The 24,462-nt window shown below is 62.6% G+C and overlaps 1 protein-coding gene across 3 annotated transcripts in view; it reads left to right on the top strand.

The window, feature by feature from the left end:
* MTA1 (metastasis associated 1) overlaps nt 1–24,215 on the top strand; it is a 33,678-nt gene extending 9,463 nt beyond the window's left edge. Inside the window, exons 2-22 of one of the 3 annotated variants that reach the window (XM_033108121.1) lie at nt 2,644–2,711; nt 6,470–6,563; nt 9,974–10,024; nt 10,103–10,229; nt 10,296–10,359; nt 12,101–12,218; nt 15,187–15,289; nt 15,550–15,649; nt 16,261–16,449; nt 17,616–17,690; nt 17,893–17,951; nt 18,269–18,384; nt 18,627–18,778; nt 18,871–19,060; nt 19,159–19,248; nt 20,209–20,361; nt 20,505–20,540; nt 22,181–22,192; nt 23,132–23,163; nt 23,414–23,565; nt 23,649–24,215. In XM_033108121.1, the coding sequence (XP_032964012.1) occupies nt 2,644–2,711; nt 6,470–6,563; nt 9,974–10,024; nt 10,103–10,229; nt 10,296–10,359; nt 12,101–12,218; nt 15,187–15,289; nt 15,550–15,649; nt 16,261–16,449; nt 17,616–17,690; nt 17,893–17,951; nt 18,269–18,384; nt 18,627–18,778; nt 18,871–19,060; nt 19,159–19,248; nt 20,209–20,361; nt 20,505–20,540; nt 22,181–22,192; nt 23,132–23,163; nt 23,414–23,565; nt 23,649–23,799 (2,132 nt within the window). In that variant the 3' untranslated portion in view covers nt 23,800–24,215. Of the gene's footprint in view, nt 1–2,643; nt 2,712–6,469; nt 6,564–9,973; nt 10,025–10,102; nt 10,230–10,295; nt 10,360–12,100; nt 12,219–15,186; nt 15,290–15,549; nt 15,650–16,260; nt 16,450–17,615; nt 17,691–17,892; nt 17,952–18,268; nt 18,385–18,626; nt 18,779–18,870; nt 19,061–19,158; nt 19,249–20,208; nt 20,362–20,504; nt 20,541–22,180; nt 22,193–23,131; nt 23,164–23,413; nt 23,566–23,648 lie in introns of those variants that run through there. The other 2 variants (XM_033108122.1, XM_033108124.1) reach the window with 2 other exon arrangements.
* Nucleotides 24,216–24,462: the final 247 nt, after the last annotated feature.

Genomic DNA, 24,462 nt, shown 5'->3' with positions numbered 1-24,462 from the left:
GACGTCATCTGCACACAGCACGTTTCCAGCCTGTGTGCCCCCCTCACCGCTTTTTCTGCTCGTTGGTGCCAAGCGAGCAGTGCAGCCAACGGCCTTGCTGTGCCCCTGACCTCAGGGAAGTGGTCAGGGTTCCATTGTTAAGTGTGACACTCGCTGTAGGTCTTTCATAGATGCCCTTTATCAGGTCGAAGTTCCCTCCTTTTTTTTTTAAAGAAGTTTTTTTAATTTTTTAAATTATTTATTTATTTATTTATTTTAATTGGGGAACAGTGCACTTCTCCAGTGCCCATCAGCTCCAAGTCGTTGTCCTTAAATCTCCTGGAGAGCGCAGCTCAGCTCCAAGTCCAGCCATTGCCCTTCAGTCTTTAGTTGCAGGGGGCGCAGCCCACCATCCCATACGGGAATCAAACTGGCGACCCTGTTCAGAGCTTGTGCTCCAACCAACTGAGCCATCCGGCTGCCCACGTCGTAGTTCTCTTTAACCCCTAGTTGGCTTAAGGGTTTTTATCGGGAATACATGTTGCATGTGGTCAGGTCCTTCTGCCTCTGCGAGCCAGCCATCTGGTTCTTTATTCTGCCAACATGATTTTCGATGTTGAAACGGCCTGTGTTCCTGGCGGACCCCTGTGGTGGCCTGTTGTTCTCCGCTGCCCACCTCGCTTTGCTAGTGTTTTGTCGAGAAGCTTTGCACCTGTGTTCACGAGAGGTGCACTGTGGGCCTGCCTGCTGCAGTGTGTCTGGGAGGTGTCCCCTCCCTCCCCTCTGCTTTCTGGAAAGTTGAGGTGGAACTGGTGTTAAGTCTGCCTTAGATGGTGCGTTTGCCGGTGAAACCCTCTGAGCTGGAGGGCTTTTCCTTCTTAGCTTTCTTTTTTGGGAAGGTTTCAATTTCTTTAATGAGTTAATTTCTTGACTGAGTCCGGGTTACCTGGGCCTCCTGGTGTGAGCCTTGGTACCTCATGTCTTTGAAGCAATTGCTCTGTTTTGTCTGAGCTGTGAGATTTTTTTGGCAGGAAGCCGTTTCTCAGCAGCCAGATGTGCTGTCCCCTCATTCCTGCCATTGGTCGTCTGTGTTCTGTCCATCGGGCCAGGTGTGGCAGGTGTGCCGAGTGCGTCAGCAGTCCACTGCGTCTGTGTTTTTCCCGCTCGCTGCACGATTCACCTGCACTGAGACTCACTCCCCTCAGGCGCAAGTACTGTGGGTTTCGTCATGTCAGCAGCGTGACGGCTGTGGGACGGCCCAGTCCCCCGACACCCCCCTCGCCCTGTGTGCTCACCCTTGCCCGCCCTGGCTGCAGCTGTCGTGCGCATGTGACCCACAGGCCACCCGGGCCCTGTGAGAACTCTGCCACTGGACAGACTCGTGCTGGTCTGTGTGTCCCCCACTTGTGGGGGTGCGGGCTTCAGTCCAGTTTGGGGCGTATGTGAGTGACTAGTTCAGCTTCAGTTTGTTCTTTATCTAGTTTCTTACTTGAAAGCTTAGATGACTGATTTGAGACCTTTTTATAAAAATCACTTGATTGAGATATAATTTATGTGGGATTAAATTCAACATTTTGCGTGGACAGTTCAGTGAATCCTGGCATTTTCACGGGCCATACAGCATGGCCACGATCTAAGCTCAGGACGCCTGCCCCCCGAGGCGAACCTCCGTGGATGTGCTCTCAGCTGCCCGTACGTCCCGGGGGCAGTGTTCACAGTGTGTCCTCAGGTGTGTCCTCAGGTGTGTGTCGATGGCAGGAGGCCCCTTCCCAGCGTCCAGGCAGCTCAGCTGGGACCTCCCGTGTGGAGAGGGCTGCCTGGTCCTTGGGCGTTTGCTGGCCGTGCCGCGGTTTGTAGATCGGTGCCCAGTTGTGGGCATTAGCGCCACATCCGGGCTTTAACTGGATGTCAGCCCAGGCGAGCCTGCTGCTCAGCTGTGGGCCTGGGCCTCCCTGGGCTGCGAGGGGCGGGGGGGCTTCCTGGTGCAGGTGGGTGGGGACCTTGGCCCAGCTGCTCCTGGAGCCCGCAGCGCTGCTGCGTCGGCTGGGTGGCAGGCTGGCAGCTGGGGGGCTTCGTGGCGTCCTAGGCCTGCCCCTGTGGGCCTGTCTGGAATTCCTCTGAGCCATGGCATAGCTCTCCCCGGTGGGGCCTGTGGGGAGCAAGAGCACAGGTGGTTTGTGGGGGGGGGACATTTGGGCACACGGTCTGGGGGACATATCGGGGCAGCAACCTCTGGCTCTCCGGGCACTTGATGTGGCTGTGCCCGCCCTGCCTGGGAAGCCCCAGCCTCCGTTTACTGCTTTTGTTTCTGGAGAGAAGGTGGGGGAGCTGGTGACGGTGTACGGTCACGGGGTAGCTGTCACCATCCCTGTTGCCCTCCCCCAGGACGGTCAGAGTCCCTGGGGGACAGCTGGGGTGGGAACGGGGGGGAGGGCTGCCAGCCCCTCCTGCCTCGTCTCTGCCTTCGCCCAGCGGGGCCCTGGTTCTGGGTACGTCTTCTCCCCCCTGGGATGGAGTCTTCTCCCTGCCTGTACCCAGAGCTGAGGGCGCGAGTGAGTGGAGGGGGTGGGGGCTGTCCTGGGTCCCCAGGGAGGTGGGAGCCTTGCAAGCCTGGGGGCCCCGCCCTGCGTGTGACGCTGTGACACTGTCTCTGCCTGTTTGCAGACTACGTCTACTTCGAGAACTCTTCCAGCAACCCATACCTGATTCGCAGAATCGAAGAGCTGAACAAGGTAGCACGTGTGTGTGTGTCTGTGTGTGTGCATGTGCCTGTATATGCCCGTGTGTGTGTATGTATGTCAGTGTGTGTGCCCGTGTGTGTGTGCAGGACTCCGGCCCTGCCTGGGGGTGGCAGGGTGCTATCCTTCCTGTGACTCCGCCCAGGAGCCACTGTCACTGATGAGACCACAGGCCCCAGCCTCTGCGGTGTTTGCAGGAGCCTGGGGCGTGGGGACAGACTGCTGCTCTGCTCAGACCTTTTGATGGCTTTGTCCCAGGGTCACCTGCCTAGACCTGGCTCCTTGGTGGCCTCACTTGAGGGACATGCTCAGCGGGGCCTGAGCAGAACAAAAGTGTTGAGGGTCTGAGTTGGTTGATTCTTGGGACCAACCAAGACCCATGGAAGCTGCGCTCTGCATCGGTCAGAGGGGTCTCGGGGCCTCAGGGTGGCTACTGTCCCTCTGCCTCCCTTGCCTCTCGCTTGGGTCACCTCCTCTCATCTCGCTCCACATCTGCAGAGAGGATGGGCCTGTGCCTGTGAACGGGGTGCCCAGAGCCTGCCAGGCCGTGGGGCGGGGGAGTGGGCTCGCGGGTTCCAGCCCTGTTCCTTCTCCCTCCCGGACTGGCCTCCGCCTGAGCCCAGAGCCCCTCACTGTCCTGGGTAGGCAGTCCCCCAAGGACCCCTCTGACCAGAGGCGTGAGCCGCCCTCCCTGTTTCCTGCTGGCCCCCGGTTGGAGGTGGTCTGGGTGGTGCTGGGGGGGGGCGGACATGTTCCCTCCTCCCAACACATCCCTGGCCCTGCTGCTACCCCTCCCCTGGGCCCCTCCCTGCCTTCCAGAGCAGCCCCCCTCCCACAAGACCGCATTGTCACACCTCCATGTGACAGCTCGCCTTTGGGGTCTTGGGACCAGACAGGACAGTGGGAAGGTCGCAGTGCTGACCCTCCAAGAGTCACACTTAGCCACAGCGGAACCCTGACCCGCCGTGCTCGCCAGCCTCTTACTGCAGCACCTGGCACCACCACTGGGAGGAGCAGCCGTAGCCTGAGCTGGTCGGGCCCGTTGCAGTGACCTGGCAACTCCCAGAAGGCCGAGGGCTGGGTCTGGAGGTGGCAGGGTCAGGCCAGTGGCCCGGACGCCTTGTGAGGCCACTGCTTTGGAACCGGTGCCCTGCTCAATGTGGCTGAGCCCCGGGCCAGCGGGAGAGGTGGTGACTGTCCTCAGCTGCACGGGTGCGAGTGGTCACCCCTTGCTACGTGTCGGCATGCGGTGGGGCGCCCCCTCTGTGGAGCCTAGCCCCTCAGGACAGGGAGGACGCCTCCAGATGGGAGTCGCTCAGGGGAGTCCTTGAATGAGAAACTGATCAAGACAAACCAAGAAGAGCTGATGCCGGAGCAGAAGGGATCAGTGCAAACAAACCATGCATGTCCTCGGAGCGACAGGGTGGGGACTCGAGTGAGGAAGAGCCCTGACGTGATGATGGAGATGGAGGGGAGGGTTTGGTGCTGAGGTTGAATCCCCCAGACACGGCCAGAGGGCAGGGACCGGGCGAGAGGAGGCTGGCTCCAGTGGCCGGGCGTCGTTAGTGGGAACGACGGACAAGATGACAAGCAGACCAGGCAGTCGTGGCCGAGGACCCTGGCGTCCATGTGCTCATCCTCCCCAAACCACGTCCCGAGGGAAGTGGGAGCCCAGCGTGGGGACAGCCGGGAGCTCCTGAGCGCCCTCGTGGCGTCAGCGCGTCAGGACCAGGGCCATCTGAAGATGCAGCAGCCAGGTGGTACTGGGGGGTCTGGGTGGGAACAGGAGTCTGACGAGTGAGGGCGCCGGGGACCAGGAGCAGGGCCACCGCATTCCCTGCCCTTTTCTGTCAGTTGGAAACGATTCAATTAAGAAAAGCTGTCACCCACCTGCTGCACTTGGGGTCCCCTCCCTGAGCCCTCAGGCACTGGCTGGCCCCCTGCTTCCCCTGCTCTTCGCGACCACTTTGCAGAATGGCTGCTGGCCATCCAGCAGAGCCTCCCACCCCACAGGGCTCTGGGCTTTTGTGAACTTTCAAAGGAATTCTTAAGTTTTCTCCGTAGAACTTAGATGGGACACATATTGTGTTTATGTTGTGGCCATGGAAAATGAAATCTTCATATGCTGGAGAAAACTGCTGTTTTGGAGGAAAGGTGGGGTCTGAGCTGTGAGAACTGAGGGGCAGGTAGAAGGACGTGGGGACGTGGGGGGATGAAGCGGGGTGCGGGGGGGGATGTGGGCCATCAGAAGACAAAATGTTGGACGTCTGCTCGGGTTAGAAAGTACGGCGTGGGAGTCTCTGAGGTATAGCAAAGGATAAAGGCAGAACACACGGGCGCTGCACCCAGGGGGGCTTCTCCCTACCCATGGTGTCTGGGCTTGGTTTTTGGGGGCCTGGGGACCCCACTCAGCCTGCTCCCAGCACTGTCCTTGCTACACTTGTCCCAGCTTTCTTCCTGGGGCTCTTTGGGACTTTACATGGGGAGGGGCCCAAGCAGATTGGGGACATAGATTGGGGTCCTGAGGGCTGAGCACAGAGGGGCCTGGGGGCCTCCTGGGTCCTGCCCGGCTGGCACACAGGCCACACTGTCAGAACAGACCAGGGCACAGCCTGGGCCAGAGGGGACACGAAGGGCACAGTGTGGGGGTCACCACAGACCCATGAGGCCCTAGGTGTGTGCAGTCCGTGACAGCACACGCTGCCAGAAGGGGGCTGACCCTGGCCGGAGGGTCCCACTCGGGTCGACGCTACAGGCTGCATCCTGGGTGCCGAGTGCCGTGCTGTCACCCCTGCGGCATTCACAGTTGTCAAGAATGTCCCTGTCATCGAGCACAGCAGGTGGTCTCTGGCCAGGTTTCCAGGAGGCACTTTTGGTCTGGGGTTTGTGGTTGAGGCACACTGCAACACCTCTGCTTGCCGAAGACACTGGCGGGTGTGACAGCATCTGACAGTGTTTGTGACGCAGCAGAGCTGGCCACGCTGTGGCTTACACTCATGGATGTGGAAAACTCCTGACTTTCTTGAAAGATTCCTGGCCTAAAGGAATTAAGTAACGAAAAGTTGAATACTTTCCTTAAAGGTAATTTCGTTTGCTGTCACAAATGCTGGAACACAAAGTTCTTCGAGGGTGAGAACTGTGATGTGACCCTTGCCTTATTATTAAAACTTCGTGAGCTCCTGTTGTTGGGAAAAGACACGTTCTTTCTGCACGGTCGTTGGCCCAGCCACCTGCCGAGCATGCATGCTGCCCCCTCCCCATGTTTGTGGAGCTCTGCGAGTCCTTGAGCCTGTCCCCACCAGCCGGTAGTGGCCCTCACAGGTGTCACGATGAGGGCACCATTTAGCCCTCGTGCTGGGAGGGGACACTGCAGGCCCTAGCTGGCTGCCTCTCGGTTCCTAGTGACAAGGGCCGGCGGCCACCTGTCTGTCCTCCATCAGCCACCTCCAGGATCCGCAAAGGCAGTGGCTGCTCAGGCTTGAGGCGGAGCAGCTTTGGCCGAACTCTGGTCACAGCTGACCTTCCCAGTGGCCAGGCGTTGACTGGGTTGTGGCCTCAAGCATGCAAAGCTGCAGGGAGGGGCTGGGGAGCCCGGTCCCCGATGGAGGTGGGGCATGGGGCCTGCTGGGGGAGGGGCCGAGGGGGCAGGCCTGGGGGTTCGGGTCAGTGAGTGTCTGCCGGCCGAGGTGCTGTGCCCCTTAGCTCGGGAACCCTGGGGTGGCCCCTTTGGTGACGTGCCCTTGCTGTTGCAGACGGCCAACGGGAACGTGGAGGCCAAGGTGGTGTGCTTCTACCGCAGGCGGGACATCTCCAGCGCCCTCATCGCCCTGGCCGACAAGCATGCCAGTGAGTCTCGGCCCCACGTGGGCGGCCCCGCCTTCCCCGCCCCTCCCCAGGCCAGGAGTCTGGCCTCGGAGGCCACCTGCAGCACCTGCTCTGTCCCCCCTCCCCTACCCCTACTGCATCTGTGGCCCAGGGTCCGGGGTGCCCAGCCCAGGTGGGGCTTCACGAGAACTGGGTCCTGGTGTGTGCTTGTCACCACAGGGCATCGGGGGTCATCTGCCCCAGGGGTTTCCTAATGCGATCGCCGCGCACTTGTCATACAGCCAGCCTTTCTGTGACCCAGTGACCACGGACTGCGGGCTGGCCCACAGCTGTCCACGTCCCAGATGTACTGTTAGGCCACCTCCACACAGCCTGCCGGCGAGGTGGGAGGTGTCAGGGTGTCGCCCGTGCGGGGGTGACATCTCCCAGTGGGCATGGCATGCAACTGTCCCTGGTCCCCAGACGCTTGACTACAGGGCTGCCGTGGGCATTCTTGCTGATGGCCGTCCGGCCTGCAGTCACTTTGTTTGTCGTGGCTTCCATAAGGTGGCATCCTGCTCTCCTTGTCACTGGGTGGGCACAGTTACAGCAGAGACCTTGTTCCTGGCAGCCGGGGTGGGATGAAGCCCTGAGCAGTGCCTGAGGTCAGTGCAGCTGGGCTGGCCCCCAGGGCAGGCCCCTGTGCCACGCGGCGCGGACGAGCTCTCGGCTGGGCCCCAGCGCCACACGAGGTTGCAGGAGTGGCTGTGGGCCTAGGCTCCGTGTGGTTTTATATCCTTTAGTTTTCTCTGGCTGTTGTATGCTTTGCGATGTCCCCGTGTGGCTCCGTGTCCAGTGGCAAGTGACAAAGCCGAGCTTGGCGGGGGAAGCATTAGAGGTGGGACACAGTGGCTGCTCGACTTCTGACCCTAAAGCCTGTGCCCACCACCCCGCACTGTGGCCTCCCGGTGGCAAGCACAAGAGGGGGGGGTCTCGGGTCCATGAGCTGTGTGACCCCGAGGAGTGTTTGTGTGGTTGCCAGCCTGCCAGGTGTCAGCAGGCTGGTGCCTGCTTCAGGCTGTCAGGACACTAATGAGGTCTCCAGGAGTGGACTGGCTGGTGTGTGGCCCAGGGCAGCCGGCTCACTGTGGGCTCCGGGGCATTGATGACCAAGGATCTCCTTACCTGGGTGCTCTTCCTGACCCAGAGTGATCACAGCCCCCCTAGTTACGTGGTGACACACTGGCCCAGAGGCTGACCAGTGGCCAGAGGCTCCGGGAGGGAGCTGGTGGGGGGTGGTTTTCCAGAAGGGCCGTGTTGGAGCTGGTGGGTCTGGCCGAGGTCAGCATCCCAGCCATGGCCCTGAGGTGTGCCTGCAGAGAGCCTGTGATCACACTTCCCGGAAAGTGGCCTCGGGAGGCCTGTCTGCCGGGGCTCCTGTGTGCCTTAAGTCCCACGCTGTGGGGGAGAAATATCTTCGGGAAGCATGTCACGCAAGGCCACCAGGCCGCCATCAGGCAGCTCCCGTCTGCGTCCCCGGAGGACCCCAGCCTCCTGCTGATGTTGAGCTGCAGCCGGTCTGCAGGAGCCACGTTCCACCGTCTGGTGTGCTCCCCGGGAGCTGCTGCGCCCAGCGCCGTGGGCGGTGTGCGGACACTCTGGGCCCGGAATTCTGGCTGGAAGGATGGAGGCCCAGGGGAGCCCTCTGCACAGTCAGGTCCGCTGCTAGGGTGTCTTCTGGGCCTGGGAGCCCGAAGGACAAGCCCCTGGGCCACCCCACACCAGAGGAGCCTTCCTCAGGTCTCCGAGGCCACCATCCGCTCTGCCCTGGCCCCTTGTGGGGCACAAGCACAGCCTCCTCAGGCCACAGTGGCTGTGGCCACAGCTCCCTGCCACCCCTCCCCCACAGAGCCGTCCTCCTGAGAGCAAGACCTTGCCCGGGAAGACCTCAGGCACAAGTGACAGGCCCTCCCTGGAGCCCCCAGAGTCGGTGGGGTATGTGAGCTTGTGAGGGAAGCGCGCAGCTTGCCTGTACCTCTAGGGTGAGGTAACAGCTCTGAGCCCAGGGTCAGGGCCCACCAGTGTCGGAGGAGGGGGTCTCTGTGCCAAGAGCCACCTGCCCTGCGTTAACCACCTGGATTTCTGGGGGTGCAGGTGCTGCAGGGCCCAAGGGCAGTCTTGGAGTGCCGGTGGCAAGGGGCAGGGGTCTGCAGGGGAGCTCCTGGGGACCGGAGGCCAGCCTGACCCAAGCTCTGGCCTTTCCCGAGGCCATGAGCGTGGCCCTGGGAGTCCCCTTTTCGGCCCCCGTGCTCACCACTGCTGACGGCGCCCTGGCAGGGTGCAGGTCCAGGAGCCACTGTGGGCTCGTGTCAGGCGCTGCGTCTGTGGGACCCAAGTGGGCACTGCCCACAGGACCGTCTCCAGGGATCACCTCTGGCCGCAGTTCCTGTTTCTTCTGCTGCTTGGACCAGCACTGCTGTCACAGGACAGGCATTTCGATGCTGGTGACATCCCCAGGCAGGGTTGCTCATGGGGTCCCTGGGAGTGGGCAGTGAGATGAGGGAGCTGGCAGTGTGAACGCAGCCTGGAGCAGACCCAGAACCGCCTCCCTCTGGTCCCCCTGCCCTCAGTGTCAACTGAGAGTCTGGGGGTGGTCCAGGACTCCCTCCAGCCACCACAGGGGGGCAGCAGAGGACCACAGGCCCGTGGTGTCTCATGGCTGAGGGATGAGGGACCTGGGTGGGAAGTGGCCTGGCAGGTCTTACATGCCAGCTCTGGGTGGTCCAGGAGAGGCCCGGAGTGGGGGCATGCAGCTGGGAACACTGCTCTGTACCCCCACCTTTGAGTCAGGGGCAGAGGACAGGGATTTAGCTGTCTGGCTGGTGGCTTCCCAGGACGCTGCCCAGAACCAAGCTCCGATGCCCCTGCCCTGGTGTTGTCCCCGCCTGCTACCCAGAACCACCCCAGACCTCCACGGTGCCTTCAGGGCACCCCACCCCCAGGCTGTGTGCTGGGGTCCCCATCGTGGAGGCCTCCCTGCCCCCATACCCCGACACCCACGAGTTTCAGCTCCCTCGGGCAGCACTGTCCCAGCCCGGACCGTGTGGCCCCCGGGTCCACGTCAGGGCAGGAAGCATGCACACTGCCAATGGGACTTGGGGACCTTCCTCCCCCTTCCCCCTTGTATCCTTGCGTCTGAGGAGGCTCTGGCTCCCTCCAGCCTGGGGGCGGGGCGGGCAGTGTGCCATGTGCCTGGAGGGAGACTGGTCGAGGGTCATGGGGATGCTGCTGGAGCCCTGGGCGGGCGGGCGCTGGGACGGGTGGGCGAGGTGGGCGGGGTGGGATGCCCGATGGTCTTTGCCTGTGTCTACTACTCTGCACGGCGTGCCTTCTGGCAGGCAGCAAGTGGCAGCTGTGTCACTAACCTGCGTCTGGGCCCATCTGTCCTCTAGCCCTGTCAGTCTGCTACAAAACCGGACCGGGCGCCGACAACGGTGAGGAAGGTAAGAGCACCCTTGCGGGGCTGCTGGAGGGCGGGGGGCGTGCTGGGGGGTCCCGCTGACGGCACCCATGTCCTTCAGGGGAGATGGAGGAGGAGATGGAGAACCCTGAGATGGTCGACCTGCCCGAGAAGCTCAAGCACCAGCTGCGGCACCGGGAGCTGTTTCTCTCGCGACAGCTGGAGTCACTGCCAGCCACCCACATCAGGTAGCTGGCCGCTGGATGGGTGCCAGAGGGTAGCCTGCCTGCCCTTATGGCCATTTTCTCTTGCAGAGGGAAATGCAGCGTCACTCTGCTCAATGAGACCGAGTCACTCAAGTCCTACCTGGAGCGGGAGGTGAGGCCGCAGTGCGGGGCATCCTGGGCGGGGCAAGGGGGCTCGGCTCACGCTGCGCCCGCGACCAGGCTCTGTGCAGCCCTGAGCACGCCACTGGGCCACTTCCACCCATTTCTTTGGGGCCGCACAGCCACGTGTGTTGGCCCAGAACCATGTTGGCCGAGCGACAAGAAGCATCCCTTAAGTTTATAAAATCGGAAACATCAGTGCAGCCATGGGCTCGGGACCATGGGCCCAACCTCCTTGTCCCTTGGACAAGACCCTTTGTGGGATGCCACCCCCACCCCGAGTTGTGACACCAGCAGTGTCTCCAGACAGCGCACATAGCCCTGGGGAGCGATGGTCAGTGCACAGATGGCATGTGCTGAGGCCAGTTGGGGTCAGAGGAAGCTGAGGCAGTTTAGTGACTTAAGAGGGACTAGCAGTGAGGGAGCCCCTGAGGTTGGGTGAGGAGCGGCCATTCTCTGGCTCTGAGGGGCCTCCCTGAGCCACTCTGCCCACTCTGCCTGCAGCCACCCCACGTCATCGTCAGAGGAGGGGTGGGGGCCGCACACACGTGTCATCGCCTGTGGGGTGGGCACCGCTTGTCGTCGGCCACTGTCTCCTCCCCGACACAGCCTGGCTGCCGCAGTGGGACGCGGTGGGTGGGGAACAGCAGACAGAGTCCAGGGAGGCGGCCTGGCACTGAGGCGGCGCCCAGGCCCTGACTCACAGTCAGGGGTTTGGGAAGCCGCCAGGAGGACAGTGGCTGGAGTGCGTCCTGACGAGCAGGCGGAGCTCAGGAGACATCACGTGCCTGGCACGTTTGGAGAAGGTGGCTTGGGTCCCACACGGGGAGGGCTGTGCGTGACCACCTCCCACTGGGCGGGCGGGAGCAGGGGCAGTGGGCCCCCCAGGGATGTTTCCACTGGGGAGTGGGGAGTAAAAACCCTTTAATGACAGAGCCACGCAGGAAGTGATGCAGAGAGACGCTTGTGAGCCAGAAGGGTGCTGTGAAACGGTTCAAGTGGGAAGCGCGTGCGTGTCGTGTTGTGTGTGCGGAGAAGGGGCTTTAAGTGGCGTGGGGGGGCCTGTGTGTGTCTCCCACTGTGGGCGCCTACGTGTCCTCTGCCTGTCCCCACTCATCTATTTAGGAAGCGTGTCATTCTTACACTGTTAGAAAACACGTGCCCTGACACCCTGGTCTGCTCAGCTGGGCAAGGGTCAGTGTGGTGCCATCTCAGGCCAGGCAGGCCATCCTTGCACGTGCAGCAGAAGACAGCTTAGCACAGACCTCAGAGCCCTGAGGGACAGAGGAACCGCCTTAGGGCCTGTTTAGGGGAACAGAATGGGCAGGGTGAGAGGTGGCTGAAGGGGCAGGTGGACAGTGGGCTGGGGGCTTGCACTGGGAATCTCAGGCCAGACCGTCGGGGTCCGGCGGGTGAGTTGAAGAGGCTGAGTTGTGGCGCGGTGGGGTGAGCGGCAGCTCCGGGCACCCAGTCCAGAACATTCTGTGACTCGCCCTGTGTGCGTCTCCTGTGGCAACCACACGAAAACTGCCATCTTCCCACAGATGTGCCCAGAATCTGTCAGGTTCATTCCCACACATCTCAGGACTTGTTGCTGTTAAACTTTTATAAGCTCAGGTTTTAAGCTGCTGCTGTTGATAGAAACGCAGTCACCGCAGCGCCCTTGCTAGCCCCCATGTCTGTTTTCTCCCACTCGAGTTGGGAGGCCGCGTGACATCGGCGCTGTTTTCCAGGACTTCTTCTTCTACTCGCTGGTCTACGACCCACAGCAGAAGACGCTGCTGGCAGACAAAGGGGAGATCCGTGTGGGGAACCGCTACCAGGCGGACGTCACCGACCTTCTACAGGAAGGTAGGGCTTGGCAGGGCAACCGTGAGCCAGGGGAGGGGTCCTGGGGCCACACCGGCACGTGTACATTTCGCAGTTGTTTTCATAACTTTTTAAAAACTAGTTTTGTCTCCAAAAAACTCATTTGAATGGATCTCCCCATTTCGCCGACTTCTATGGGTGGCGCGGCCACTGTGGTGGGGGGCACTGCGCCCCACCTCCGGTCCTGCAGCAGCCCCGGCAGAGTGGGTGGCTGGGCTGACCCCTGGTGCGCCCCATAGGTAGGACCGCAGTGACCAGAGAGGCCGTGCGTCTTGTCTCAGCCGGGGGCCCAATGCGCAGCTCTGGGATGTGAAGCCGCTTTCTGTGGGGCAGTCTGACAGCTGTGACCGGGGCGCTCTGTGGGCCTCCCTTTGGTGGCACATGAGACAGTGCTGCACCTCAGGCTGTGCTCTCTCTGGAACGTGCTGGCTGCACCCTGGCAGGCTGCGTCCCGTCCCAGAGGCACCAAGCAGGGCGCTCTGGCTGGCGGGGGTCCTGCATGGCCTGGTCCTTGTGAAGGCAGCTGCCCGCAGTGGGGACCTGCCCTCTTTGTCGTCCTGTTCCTAAAGACCCTGCCACCACTGTTTGCTTACTGTCACCTTGCCCCTCGTCATCCCTGGCTGTGTCGTCGTTTTCTGCTAGAACTGGGGGTAGCTGCAAGCTGGGAAGGAGGGCTGTAGCTGAACCTCTCAGGGTGCAGCCTGCAGTGACTTCCGCACACCTGCTCTCGTTGGAGCTTCTGTGCAGCTGGCCCTGGCCTCGGTCCTGTGTCCGCTGGTGTGTGTGCTCACCTCTGCTGGGTGAGCAGGCCCCGCACCACGTGCGGACACGGGGCCCCAGGCTCCAGCTGGCCAGGGTCCTGACTTTCCTGTCTTCCATCTGCCTGGGGCAGTCTCAGGGATGGTCTCAGGACCGGCTTGCGCTGGTGACCCTTGAGGAGGGGGTGTGGCCGTGGCTCTTGTCCCCTGGGTTGGCTCTCCCTGCTTTCCTTCCCCTCCCTCTGCGGCCCGCTGGTCTCCTTCCACAGATGTGACATGTCACCTGTGTCTGGTCCTGCCTTGTGCATGTCAGTTTACACACGCCTGTCACATACTTGCACCATGTGCACCCTTCCCCTCGTTGGTTTTGTTGTCTGATTTTCTGGGGTCCTGCCCATCTAGTCAGATGTAAGGAGGAAGCTGTGTGGTGACAGCACAGTTCCTTCCGTCTGTCCACATGTGTCTGTCTGTCACATGCGTCTGTGTCCTGTGTGCAGCCCTTCCATGAATGGGCAGTCCGAGGCACTGGACATCCCAGGGGTCCATGGGGCCTCTGGACGTGGTGCTACCCCCACGATGCCCAGTCTCTGGCGGGTGCCAGTCCCGCCTTCCCAGCCTGCCTGAGGGTTGAGGGCCTGGGGACGGCCACGTCCAGCCGGAAATAGGAGAACCCACGTGAGGACCAAAGGAGGATGCCAAGTGGCCTGAATGTTAGGACCTAACTTTCTGAGCAGTCACTTGGGTGCTGGGTGGAGAATGTGCCTCAGCCCCTCTGAGCGGCCACTCAGCCCCTGGGCCTGTGGGTCCCAGGAGGTGGGGCCTCGGCACTACCGGCTGCGGCCGGGAGGAGCGGCCCTGATGAAGCCTGGGCTGCTGGAGCAGAGTGGGGATGGACAGCGCTCCGCTTCGAGTGTCCCCACGCCTCCTGGAGCCCATGACCCTTGCAGTGAATGAAATCATACACCTGCCTTTGATGCATTTGGGATTTCGAAGGGACGCTCCGTGGGAGCCAAGAGCAAGTCAGCTGGGTGTGGGGGACAGATGGGGTCGCGGGCCGCTGCCAAATCACCCTTAGACCCTGGACGCCAGCGTCCTTGGTGCCCACCTGGCCACAGGTGAGGGGTCTCAGGGTAGAGTCCCCACTAGGAAGGAGCCCACCCATGACACTGGGAAAACCCCACAGCTGGCTCGGACACCGACCTCCAGGCACTGCGAGCAGTGTGCGCCCTTCGACCTTTGCCCGGCTGTGTCATACACAGAGCTTTCCTACCAGGCCCTGGGGCCTCACATTCCCTGTGATGGGGTCACGTTTCCTTGGCGACTTTACGCTTGAGCCCCGACCCTCCCCAGGCTCCCCAGGGTGTACTGACACTGTGAGGGTCCCCGGCCTCAGTCTGGAGGCTCATCGCTGCAGGGTGCTGAGCGGCTTGTGGACGGGCCTTGGCAGAGCCCTGCACCTTGTCCTCTCCACGAGTTGACTTCACTTCACAGGCAGTCTGGCCTGCTGGTTCTGAAGCCTTTGGCAGCTCCCAGGACAGAATCCCCAAACAGCCACGGCCCACTGAGCCCCCGCTCTGCTGTCTGCATGGGGATTTCTTCCTGGAAAGAAAGATGGACTGAGGTGGGGCCCTTTTTGGCACCGTGAGAGGCACTTGGGTGGCAGGTGCCATGTCCGGACCATCCTGCGTCCTGGTGGTGATGGGGCTGCTGGAAGCTGCAGGGTCTCAAAATGAGAAGCTCATTAAACCAAGACAAGCCTGTCTCGGGGGCTGGGGGGCCCTCCTCGGGGTGCCGCCGTCCTCCCAGCGTCACCTGTCTTCCAGCTGCTCCACCCAAGACCAGGTGGTTGCTCCAGCCCCACTGTGCGCTGTTTTCAGATGTGAAAACCCATCGTGTGCAAGTGTGCCCCACAGCGTGTGTTTGTACACATGCACCTGTGTCTGCATGTGTGTGCACGCCTGTGCTTGTGTATGTGTGCGCACACGTGCCACACTCACTTCTGGGCTCACTCGGCCCTCCCCTGCGCCCCCAGCACCGGCAGGAGGGTGTGTGTCTCCTGACAGCAGGCCGTCGTCCCCCGTGGAGCCCTTGAAGCAGGGAGACCCTTGGCCCCGACAGGCCTGGCCGGCAGCTACAGGGTCTCTTTGCAGACTCTGTTGGTCTCACGGTGCTGCCGCTTTTCTTCCTTGCAGGTGAAGAGGATGGCCGCGACCAGTCCAAACTGGAGACCAAGGTGTGGGAGGCGCACAACCCGCTCATAGACAAGCAGATTGACCAGTTCCTGGTGGTGGCCAGGTGAGCTCGGGGCTGGGGCTTCCCCTGGTGTGCTTGTCTCTCCTTGGCCCTGCAGGGGGCGCTGGGGATGTGGAGGCCTTGGGATCTGTCCTGCAGGGATCCTGCAGTGTGGCCAGTTTTTTAACTTGCTGCCCAGGGGCCACACTCCTGGGACCACCCCAGCCGGCTGTGTCCCTGTGCACCTTTTCGGGTCCAGGTGTGGTCCTGCCACCCCTCCTGTTTGGCCAGCCTCAGTAATCAGCGTGTGTCGTCCTCCCCAGGTCTGTTGGCACCTTTGCTCGGGCCCTGGACTGCAGCAGCTCCGTCCGGCAGCCCAGCCTGCACATGAGTGCTGCGGCTGCCTCCAGGGACATCACCCTGGTGAGTGGCTGGGGCGGGACGGCCGAGGCCTGGGCATCCACCCTAGGGGCCCCATTCAGTGCTGGTGGGCCTATTGCTAAGAGGCCGCTGGCCTCAGGCACTGTCCTCTCTGCCCTGCTCCTTTGCACTCTCCTTTTCCCCGAGGGACAGTTGCACCTTGCAGCAGACAGCTCACAGCCCAGGGCAGTGTCTCCCTGGGGTCACTGCACTAGCCAGGGGAGAGAGACCGTAGGAAGGAATGGGTCGGTCACATACCACACATACCACCTGCAGGCTCCACATAAGGGACGCAGCCTCAGGGCTGAGCTCACCCCCACCTGGCTTCCTGGGTCCTCCGCGGACGGGCTCTCCCCGCCAGGGTCACCCCGGGAGCAAACCTGTCTGCATTCCTGCTCTCAGCAGGCCGTCCTCTCTGAGCTCTCCCTGGGCCCGTCACTCCCCGTGCCCCCAGGTGACCCTGGGACTGGCCTTGTCTCCTCCTAGGTGGGAGTTGGGGGAGGAACAAGCCCTATCTGGGGCTCCCCTGTGTCCTTGTGACGGCCCAGACAGGGCCCGGGCTGGGGCATGGCCTGTGCAGGGAGGCCTGGGTGACCCCGTGTGTGCTGCTGCAGTTCCACGCCATGGACACGCTGCACAAGAGTGTGTACGACGTCGCCAAGGCCATCTCGGCCCTGGTGCCGCAGGGCGGGCCTGTGCTCTGCCGGGACGAGATGGAGGAGTGGTCAGCCTCGGAGGCCAGCCTGTTCGAGGAGGCCCTGGAGAAGTACGGGAAAGATTTCACGGACATTCAGCAAGACTTTGTGAGTCCCCCTGCCCCTGAGGCCCCTTCTTGGTGAGCGGTTCTCTTGGGGACCCCGGGGGGGCAAGGGCTGAGAGCTACCTCTGCTGTGACCTGCTTCCAGGGCGAGGGTCGGTGCCAGACATCACCGGGGCCGTCACCGACTCTTACAATCATGTGCTCGTTGGAGTTGATTTGGTTTTATTTGTTGTTTTGAACCAGCTGAGCATTACCTTGGGGTGACCTCATTTTGTGTCCTTTGAAAGTGACCATCTAGGAGCCCATGGGAATTACAGTGCAGGCAGGGAGGCTTCCCTGCTTTACGTATCCCTGAAACTCATCTGGAAGGGGAGTGGCCTTGCCACCACTGTGGGCTGGTGGGTCGCTCAGAAAGGCATGTGTCCACGCAGAAGGTTGTGGGTGACTGAGCAGGGGCGTGAGGCAGACACGTCTAGACCACTAGAAACCTGAGCTGAGAGAGCAGGGTCTTCTCAGAGCGAGAACAGCACCAGAAGCAGGTGGCTGGATTTGCACGGAGGCTGCAGGGCTGTGATCAGACAGAATTCAAGGGGCAAGTGCTGCCCGCCGCCCTGGCGTCACCCACCTACTCCAAGGGACAAGGAGCTGCAGGCGCTGGGAGACACGGGGCAGTTGGACCCCAATCTTGGAGACCCCCACCTCATTCTCCTTGTGACAGATTAAGTGGGCACAATGCAGCCGGCATAGACAAGTCCGAGCCCCAGGCTGTGCGTCTCCCGTGTGGCACAGGGCTTGGTGCCGTAGGTACTGCAGTGAGCCCAGAGCAGCAGGGCCACAGGCAGGAAGGTGACCACGCTGAGCGAAACTCTAGCCCTTAGGAACTCAGAGACGGTGCCTGAGCCGTGCGTGAGTGGGGACTGCAGGGTGCGGGTGCAGCTGGAGAACATTCAGGCGAAGACACTGCACACTCACTAGCCTTGGGATGTCAGCTTGGAGGCGCTTGGAGCACCAGGGCTGTGAGCACCGCCGTGTGCCGAGGTCCAGGTGCTAGCGGGAGCAGGACACCTCAGGCTGGAGGAGTGTTTTAAGAGATGTGGGGTTCATCCTGACAGGCCTGACGTGTCCGCTTAGGGACGCGCCCTCCTCCTGGCGGGGCGATGGCAGGCTGTCCCGCTGTGCCCCCGCCTGACGCGCCCTTCTGTCACCCAGCTGCCCTGGAAGTCGCTCACCAGCATCATCGAGTACTACTACATGTGGAAGACCACCGACAGATATGTGCAGCAGGTGGGCTCCCTGGGCTGGGCGGGGCACAGCAGAGGCAGGGTCAGGCATCCCAGGGCACCGCTGCTGTGCGTGGCAGATCCCGCGTGACTTTTAGGGTGATTTCTCACAGGCAGATGGGCGGGGGGACACTGGAGCTCCCAGCTCCACAGGGAGCCCCTCCCGGCCAACTGCTGGCCTCTCTGATCCTGTTTTGTGTTTTAAGAAACGCTTGAAAGCAGCAGAAGCAGAGAGCAAGTTAAAGCAAGTTTATATTCCCAACTAGTAAGTGTTCCTCCTGCTGTCCCCTCCGTCCCTGGGGCCTGGGCTGGGGTCTGGATGGGCCTGGGTGGGGATGGCTCGGGGCCTGGCCCTCCCTTGGCTTCTCAAGCAGCACAGGCCTCAGCTCGACCTGCCTGCCTGGTTCAGCTCAGCTGCCCTGAGCACCAGCAGGCTGCCTGAGGGTGTAGACAAGGGCTCCAGCCTCCACAGGAGCCTCTTCCAGGACTCGAGGGGGCACGAGGAGCCCTGCTTTCCCTGGAGATGTGCACACCGGCCGGCGGTTGCGCCCGTGACGCCCTCCCTCTCTCCCTTACCTTAAGTAACAAGCCAAACCCGAACCAGATCAGCGTCAACAACGTCAAGGCGGGTGTGGTGAATGGCGCGGGGGCGCCAGGCCAGAGCCCTGGGGCCGGCCGGGCCTGTGAGAGCTGTTACAGTAAGTGCCTGCTGCCCGGGGCCCGGCCCCAGCCCGCAGCGGTGGGCGCCCTGCCCCATCCCGGGACCCGGCCTGGAGGGCGGGGGCCGCATGCTGCCCGGGGAAGCCCTCCTGGAGGACGCCGGGTGCCCGGGCTGGGGGGGGCGGCTCGGCGGGCGGATGGGGGCGACAGCTGTGTAGTGCTCTCTGCCGTCACTGGTTCTGCTCAGGAATCCGTCTATCTCCAACTTTGTTGTCCGTAGCCACCCAGTCTTACCAGTGGTATTCTTGGGGTCCCCCTAACATGCAGTGTCGTCTCTGCGCATCTTGTTGGACATATTGGAAGAAATATGGTGGCTTGAAAATGCCAACCCGGTTAGATGGAGAGAGGCCAGGACCAAACCGCAGTAACATGGTAAGTGGGCACCCTCCCCGCCCCCGCGCGCGGCCTCCCTGCCCGGCCTGCGGTCATGGCGCTGTGTCGGGGCGGCGCGCCCCCTTCCGCAGAGCCCCCACGGCATCCCAGCCCGGAGCAGCGGGAGCCCCAAGTTTGCCATGAAGACACGACAGGCCTTCTACCTGCACACCACCAAGCTCACGCGGCTCGCCCGGCGCCTGTGCCGAGAGATCCTGCGCCCGCGGCACGCCGCCAGGCACCCCTACGTGCCCATCAACAGCGCCGCCATCAAGGCCGAATGTGAGTGTGCTCCTGCCCGACACCTTCCGGCCCCTGGGCGGCAGGGGCGAGCGGGCCCGGGCCCCTCAGGCGTGCCCCTCACCGTGCCCGGCCCGCAGGCACGGCCCGGCTGCCCGAAGCCTCGCAGAGCCCGCTGGTGCTGAAGCAGGCCGTGCGGAAACCCCTGGAAGCTGTGCTCCGGTACCTCGGTGAGCCTGCCCCACCCCAGCATGTCCCCGCAATGCCTGCCCGTGCCCCCGCCCCCCACAGGTCCAGCCTTCCGGGCATCCTGAGCGGGCCCCTCGAGTCCCTGCGGTGTCCCGGGGCCAGGGTCGGGGTTGCACACGGCCACTCCTGTGATGCCTCTGAGCCAAGATGGGCGTCTTGTGACGGCGCCTGCAGGACGTGTCTCCCAGAGGGCAGGCCCACACTGGGTGGGATACGTGTGCACTGGCCAGAAGCTGCACACAGAGGGCCTTTGCGGCTTGAGGACCCTGAGCACCTCAGCTGGGGCCCCATGGGCAGCTTTGCCTGCCACCCGGCCAGCCATAGGCGGGCTGGGGCAGGGCTCGCTGCTTTGCTGGGCTCAGGGTGGGCTCATGAGTCAGTCTCTCCAGCGTGGAGGTGACTCTTTCCGTGAAGGACATTCCAGAACCATGAGCTAAGTGTGCTCCACTCAGACACAAGTGGCTTTGTTATCACTTGCTATCTGTGGTCTTGGTCTGGAGGCTAGCCTTGCCCCTGCCTGTGGGAGGAGGTGGCCCATGGCTTTGAGAACCACCAAGGGTGTGTCCTCGCCTGGCCCGCTGGGCTGTTAATTCGTCATCTGGCCAGTGGCCATCCAGCCATCTGCCATCAGCTCTGGTGGCCCAGACATGGAGGCCTCTAACGGTCCTGCTTGTTTGTGGGCCTTCGTCTGGAGCCTGTAAACGGCTGGCGGCCACCCGGTGACCCGGCCAGTTGACCTGGGCAGAGGAGCCAAGCGGTCCAGTCCCACCAGGCTGTCCCCTGCCCCAAGGACACCCTGAGGTGTGGGATTGGCCTGGACGCTGGGTGCAGGCTGTTGGCACTCTCCCTGATGGGCACTGGTCTCCGTGGATCCTGGGCAGAGGTCATGGGGCCTTTCTGTCCTTCACCCACGAAACACCTGCCTGTGTTGCTCCCGACAGAGACCCATCCCCGCCCCCCCAAGCCTGACCCTGTGAAGAGTGCGTCTGGCGTGCTCAGCAGCCTGACCCCTGCCAAGTCGGCCCCTGTCATCAATAACGGCTCGCCCACCATCCTGGGCAAGAGGAGCTATGAGCAACACAACGGGGTGGATGGTGAGTGCGGTGGGGCGGCCGGCGGGGCCTCTCAGCTGGGCCGGCGCAGCCGGTGGCCCCAGGGCCCTGGCCCCTTGTCCCCACACCTGCGCCCGCTGACCGTGTTCTCTCTCCCTCTCTCTCCTGTCGTCGGGCGCTGCCAGGCAACATGAAGAAGCGCCTCTTGATGCCCAGTAGGGGTAAGGCGGGGATGGCCGCTGAGCGGCGCAGTGCTGTGTGTGCTGTGCTCGTGCGTACTGCGCGGCAGGCGGCTCAGGGCACGTCGTGGGGCAGTCCGTGCGGGCCAGGCCGCAGCCCACTCCCCGACTCACTTGTCACTTGTCAAAGAACCAAGTGCAGCCCATGCACCGCCATTCCCCCAGATGCGTCTCCTGTCCTAGGGCCTCCAGCTCTTGGGCCATCCCTCCTTCCTGGCCCGGCGCCTGGTCAGTGGACTGTCCTCACTTGTGTGGCCCTGGTGCCCCCTCTGCCTGCCTGTACTGTCTGCCATCGTGCTGTAATTGCCCGCATGCCGTCAGCTTCAGCACTAGTGGCCGCCCGTGCTGTGCCTGCAACTCTGGCGTGCGCCCTGCCTTGGGGGGGGTCGATGGATGGAGCTGTGGGCGTGGTTGGTGGGGCGGGGCAGGGAAGGGGGGTGGTCTGCCAGCCCAGGTAAACACCCAGGCCCCAGAGCCCTTCGGGAAGGGGACGGAGGTCTACAGAGGGGTGGAAGCAGGCCACCTGGGGACTGGGGCTTCTGACTGTCCGTGTGCCACCTACGGCCATCACTCCCCCCCACTGGCCAGGGCCCTGCTTTTGCCCCCTTAGTTGGGAAAGAGACGTCTGTGGGCTCTGGGGCTGCTTCAGCATGAGGGACTAGGAGGCATGTTGGCTGGGAGGGGCATATGCCCTCGGGGTGGGGGGCTTGGCCACGGCGACAGGAGCCTTGTCGGGAGGTAGACGGGGAACCAAGCTGAAGGGAAGGATTCAGGGGACGTGCTTGGAGCTCCTGCCAGCCCCTCGAGATGGGTGGTCAGGGTCCCCATGTGAGCACCCCAGCACCCCGGGCCTGCCAGCATGGACGTCCTGAGCCCCTCCCCAACCAAGCCCAGTACCAGAGGGCTTCTCATCCCTGGGGGCTGGCCAAGGCAGTGGGTGGGCCTGTGGGAGTTAGCCCACAGGCCACCTCGGTGGCTGCAGGTAGTGGCCATCCAACCCAGCCCTGTCCCCGGGGCACTCTCTCGGACACATCTGGGAGCCCCACCAGCCATGTCCTGTGGAGGTGGCCAGCAGTTGTGCTGCCTGGTTCTGCCATCTCACCTCTTGGCAGCCCCCAGCACCCTGCTGCCTCCTCTGAGCCCTCCGGCGAGGGGACTGCCTGGTGCCCGGTCTCAGCAGCAGGGCTGGCCCTTCCTCTCTGCCCCCGATGGGTACCCAGGAGTGGTCTGATGAAACCTGCAGACATGGAAGCGGGTGCCCAGTAGCAGGCATCTTGAGCTTCGGGCTTATTTTATAAAGCCATTAATGAACAAGGTGGATAGAGTCCATGTTCTGTGGGTTTTTCCCAAATCGGGGTACTTCCATGTCAACTTGTCAGGCATGCAGGTCCCAAGTGCTGCGGGCAGCCTGCAGACAGGTGGCATAGACAGGTGGGCAGGTGTGAGCTGAGCTCGGGGCAGGGCTGGCCCCCACTTGTGGGGGCGTTCAATCACTAACCTGCTGGTCCACACGCCTCGCTCTGCACACCCCCTCCCACCTCCCGCCGTGTAGCTCCGCTCGTCACGCTCATTCTAACACTAAATGTATGTTTTCTTTCCTCCACAACCCAACGCTCCAATAGGTACTTACCTGGGTAAGTAGCGCTGTGGCCCCTGCCCTGCATTGGGCACCAAGTTAGGAGGCGATTTGCAGGACACCGGGGGTCGGGGCAGCAAGGTAGCTGGCACGTGGTGAACAGCAGCTCCTGGCACCCCGGGGGCACACTGACACGTTCACACACCCACAGAGGGAGGCGATGGCGGCTCTGAGCTGGGTCCTGCCTTCCCGCTCAGGTCCTCACCCAACAGGCCTTTGGGAATCAGAAGCCTTGGGCGCCACTGGGGTAGCCAGGCCCAGGCCGTGCTGTGGACTGTGACCTGGATGGCACCTGTCCTGACTCACTGCAGAGGCTTGTGGCTCCAGATCCCTAGACCACAGGGTGGGAACACCTGTGCCCTGGCCAGAGCCTCCCCAGCTGGCCGCTCCCAGAAGCTTCCATCAGCCCCTCCCAGGGTGGCCAGCCCTGGGGTCAGTGAGGGGAGCCGGCCTCCTGGGGTCTGAGCAGTGCTAGCTGAGGAGTAGCCTCCCTGGGAGAGCTCTGTGGTGCCACTGTATTTGTAGCTGTGCCAGGTGTCACCTGGTCACTGTGTACACCGGTTCCATTGGTCTTGGCCAAGTTGGTGGCAGGCAGGCGGCCGGGGGCAGGAGGGGGGCAAGCTGTCAGATCTGAGACTCCTGGCCTCCTGCCTGAAGCCCAAGCTGGTGCTTTTTCTACTGGCCAGGCCGAGGTGGCCCTCAGAGCCCCGAGAGCCATGGGTGGGGCTGCCCGGGGCCACCTGGGCTGGGCCAGAGTGAGGGCAGCTGAGGCACCCTCGTCCCCCAGGCCTCGCCTGGGTGTGGGATGTGGTTTGGGGTGGGGAGTGGCCCAAGGGGTCTCCTGCCTTCTGGGGCAGGCTGAGGCTCCTCAGCTGGTATGTGGGTTCAGGACATGCCCTGCCCCCAGCCTCACGTTCTGTCCTCCCCCTCTTGTCAGGCTTGGCGAACCACGGACAGACCAGGCACATGGTGAGAGGCTGGGCCCCACCCCACACGTGTGCACGTGTGTGCTCACATAGCTCCCTTGGGCTTTGGGAGGAGGCCCAGCGGGACCAGTGGAGGGGCAGGCAGCGGCATGCCCCCAGCCCTCAGAGTGTCCTCACCCCCTCGGGGTTTGGGATGCCGTGCCATCTGCCAGGCAGCTGTCTGGGGGCTCTTAGGGTGCAACGTGCAGCATGGAGGCCCCAGGGCAGCCCCCTGATGCCTTCCCTCGCTGCAGGGACCAAGCCGGAACCTCCTGCTCAACGGGAAGTCGTACCCCACCAAAGTGCGCCTGATCCGGGGGGGCTCCCTGCCCCCTGTCAAGCGGCGGCGGATGAACTGGATTGACGCCCCTGATGACGTGTTCTACATGGCCACCGAGGAGACCAGGTGGGGCCTCCAGGCCGGTGGGGTCGGGGGGCAGTGGGGCAGCCATGTGTCCCTGTCACTCGGGGCTCACTCTGCGCTCACAGGAAGATTCGCAAGCTGCTCTCGTCCTCGGAGACCAAGCGTGCCGCCCGCAGGCCCTATAAGCCCATCGCCCTGCGCCAGAGCCAGGCCCTGCCGCTGCGGCCGCCCCCACCCGCGCCGGTCAACGACGAGCCCATCGTCATTGAGGACTAGGTGCCCCTCGCCTGCCCGCCCGCCACCGCCCACCCTCACCTGCCCAGAAACTGCTCCTGGGGCGTCGGGGAAATAAGTGCAGCCTGACTTACTCCAAGCACCGAGGAGCTAGTGTTTCCTTTGTGTTACATTTTGGCCGGAGAGAGAGAGGAGCCGCCAGTGTCCGCACCGCACTGCGGGCTCGCGGGCTGGCCGCAAGTTTTGTTGTGTTCTGTTGAAGGTGCCATTTTAAATTTTATTTTTATTACTTTTTTGTAGATGAACTTAAGCTCTGTAACTTACACCTGGAATGTTAGGATCGGCGCAGCCAGCGGCCGGCCGAGCTGCCTGGCAGGGTTGGCCCTTTGTCTTTTCAAGTAATTTTCATATTAAAAAAAACAAAGGAAAAAAAACTCATAAAAAGAAAAATACAACCAGCCCCGCTCGTGTCTGTTTATTCCCCCCTCTCCCTCTCCGGCCCTCCCTGCCCCTAGCACTTTGCAGGAGCCGGCCTAGGATGGACGGCTGCTCTCCCGGGTGGGTCCAAAGGCTACCCAGCCCCTCTCTCCTGGGCCACCCTGTGTGCCAGGTGGGCAGGCCAGAGGACCCTCAGGGAGAAGCCCCAGTGAGCAATGTGTGACCCATGGTCATCCTGGCCTCCAGACTGGCCTGAGGGTTCTACCT

This window comes from Rhinolophus ferrumequinum, chromosome 6 (assembly GCF_004115265.2).
Source record: "Rhinolophus ferrumequinum isolate MPI-CBG mRhiFer1 chromosome 6, mRhiFer1_v1.p, whole genome shotgun sequence".
Lineage (NCBI taxonomy): Eukaryota > Metazoa > Chordata > Mammalia > Chiroptera > Rhinolophidae > Rhinolophus > Rhinolophus ferrumequinum.
The sequence above is the reverse complement of the archived record's forward strand: the minus strand, read 5'-3'. Positions and strand labels throughout refer to the sequence as shown.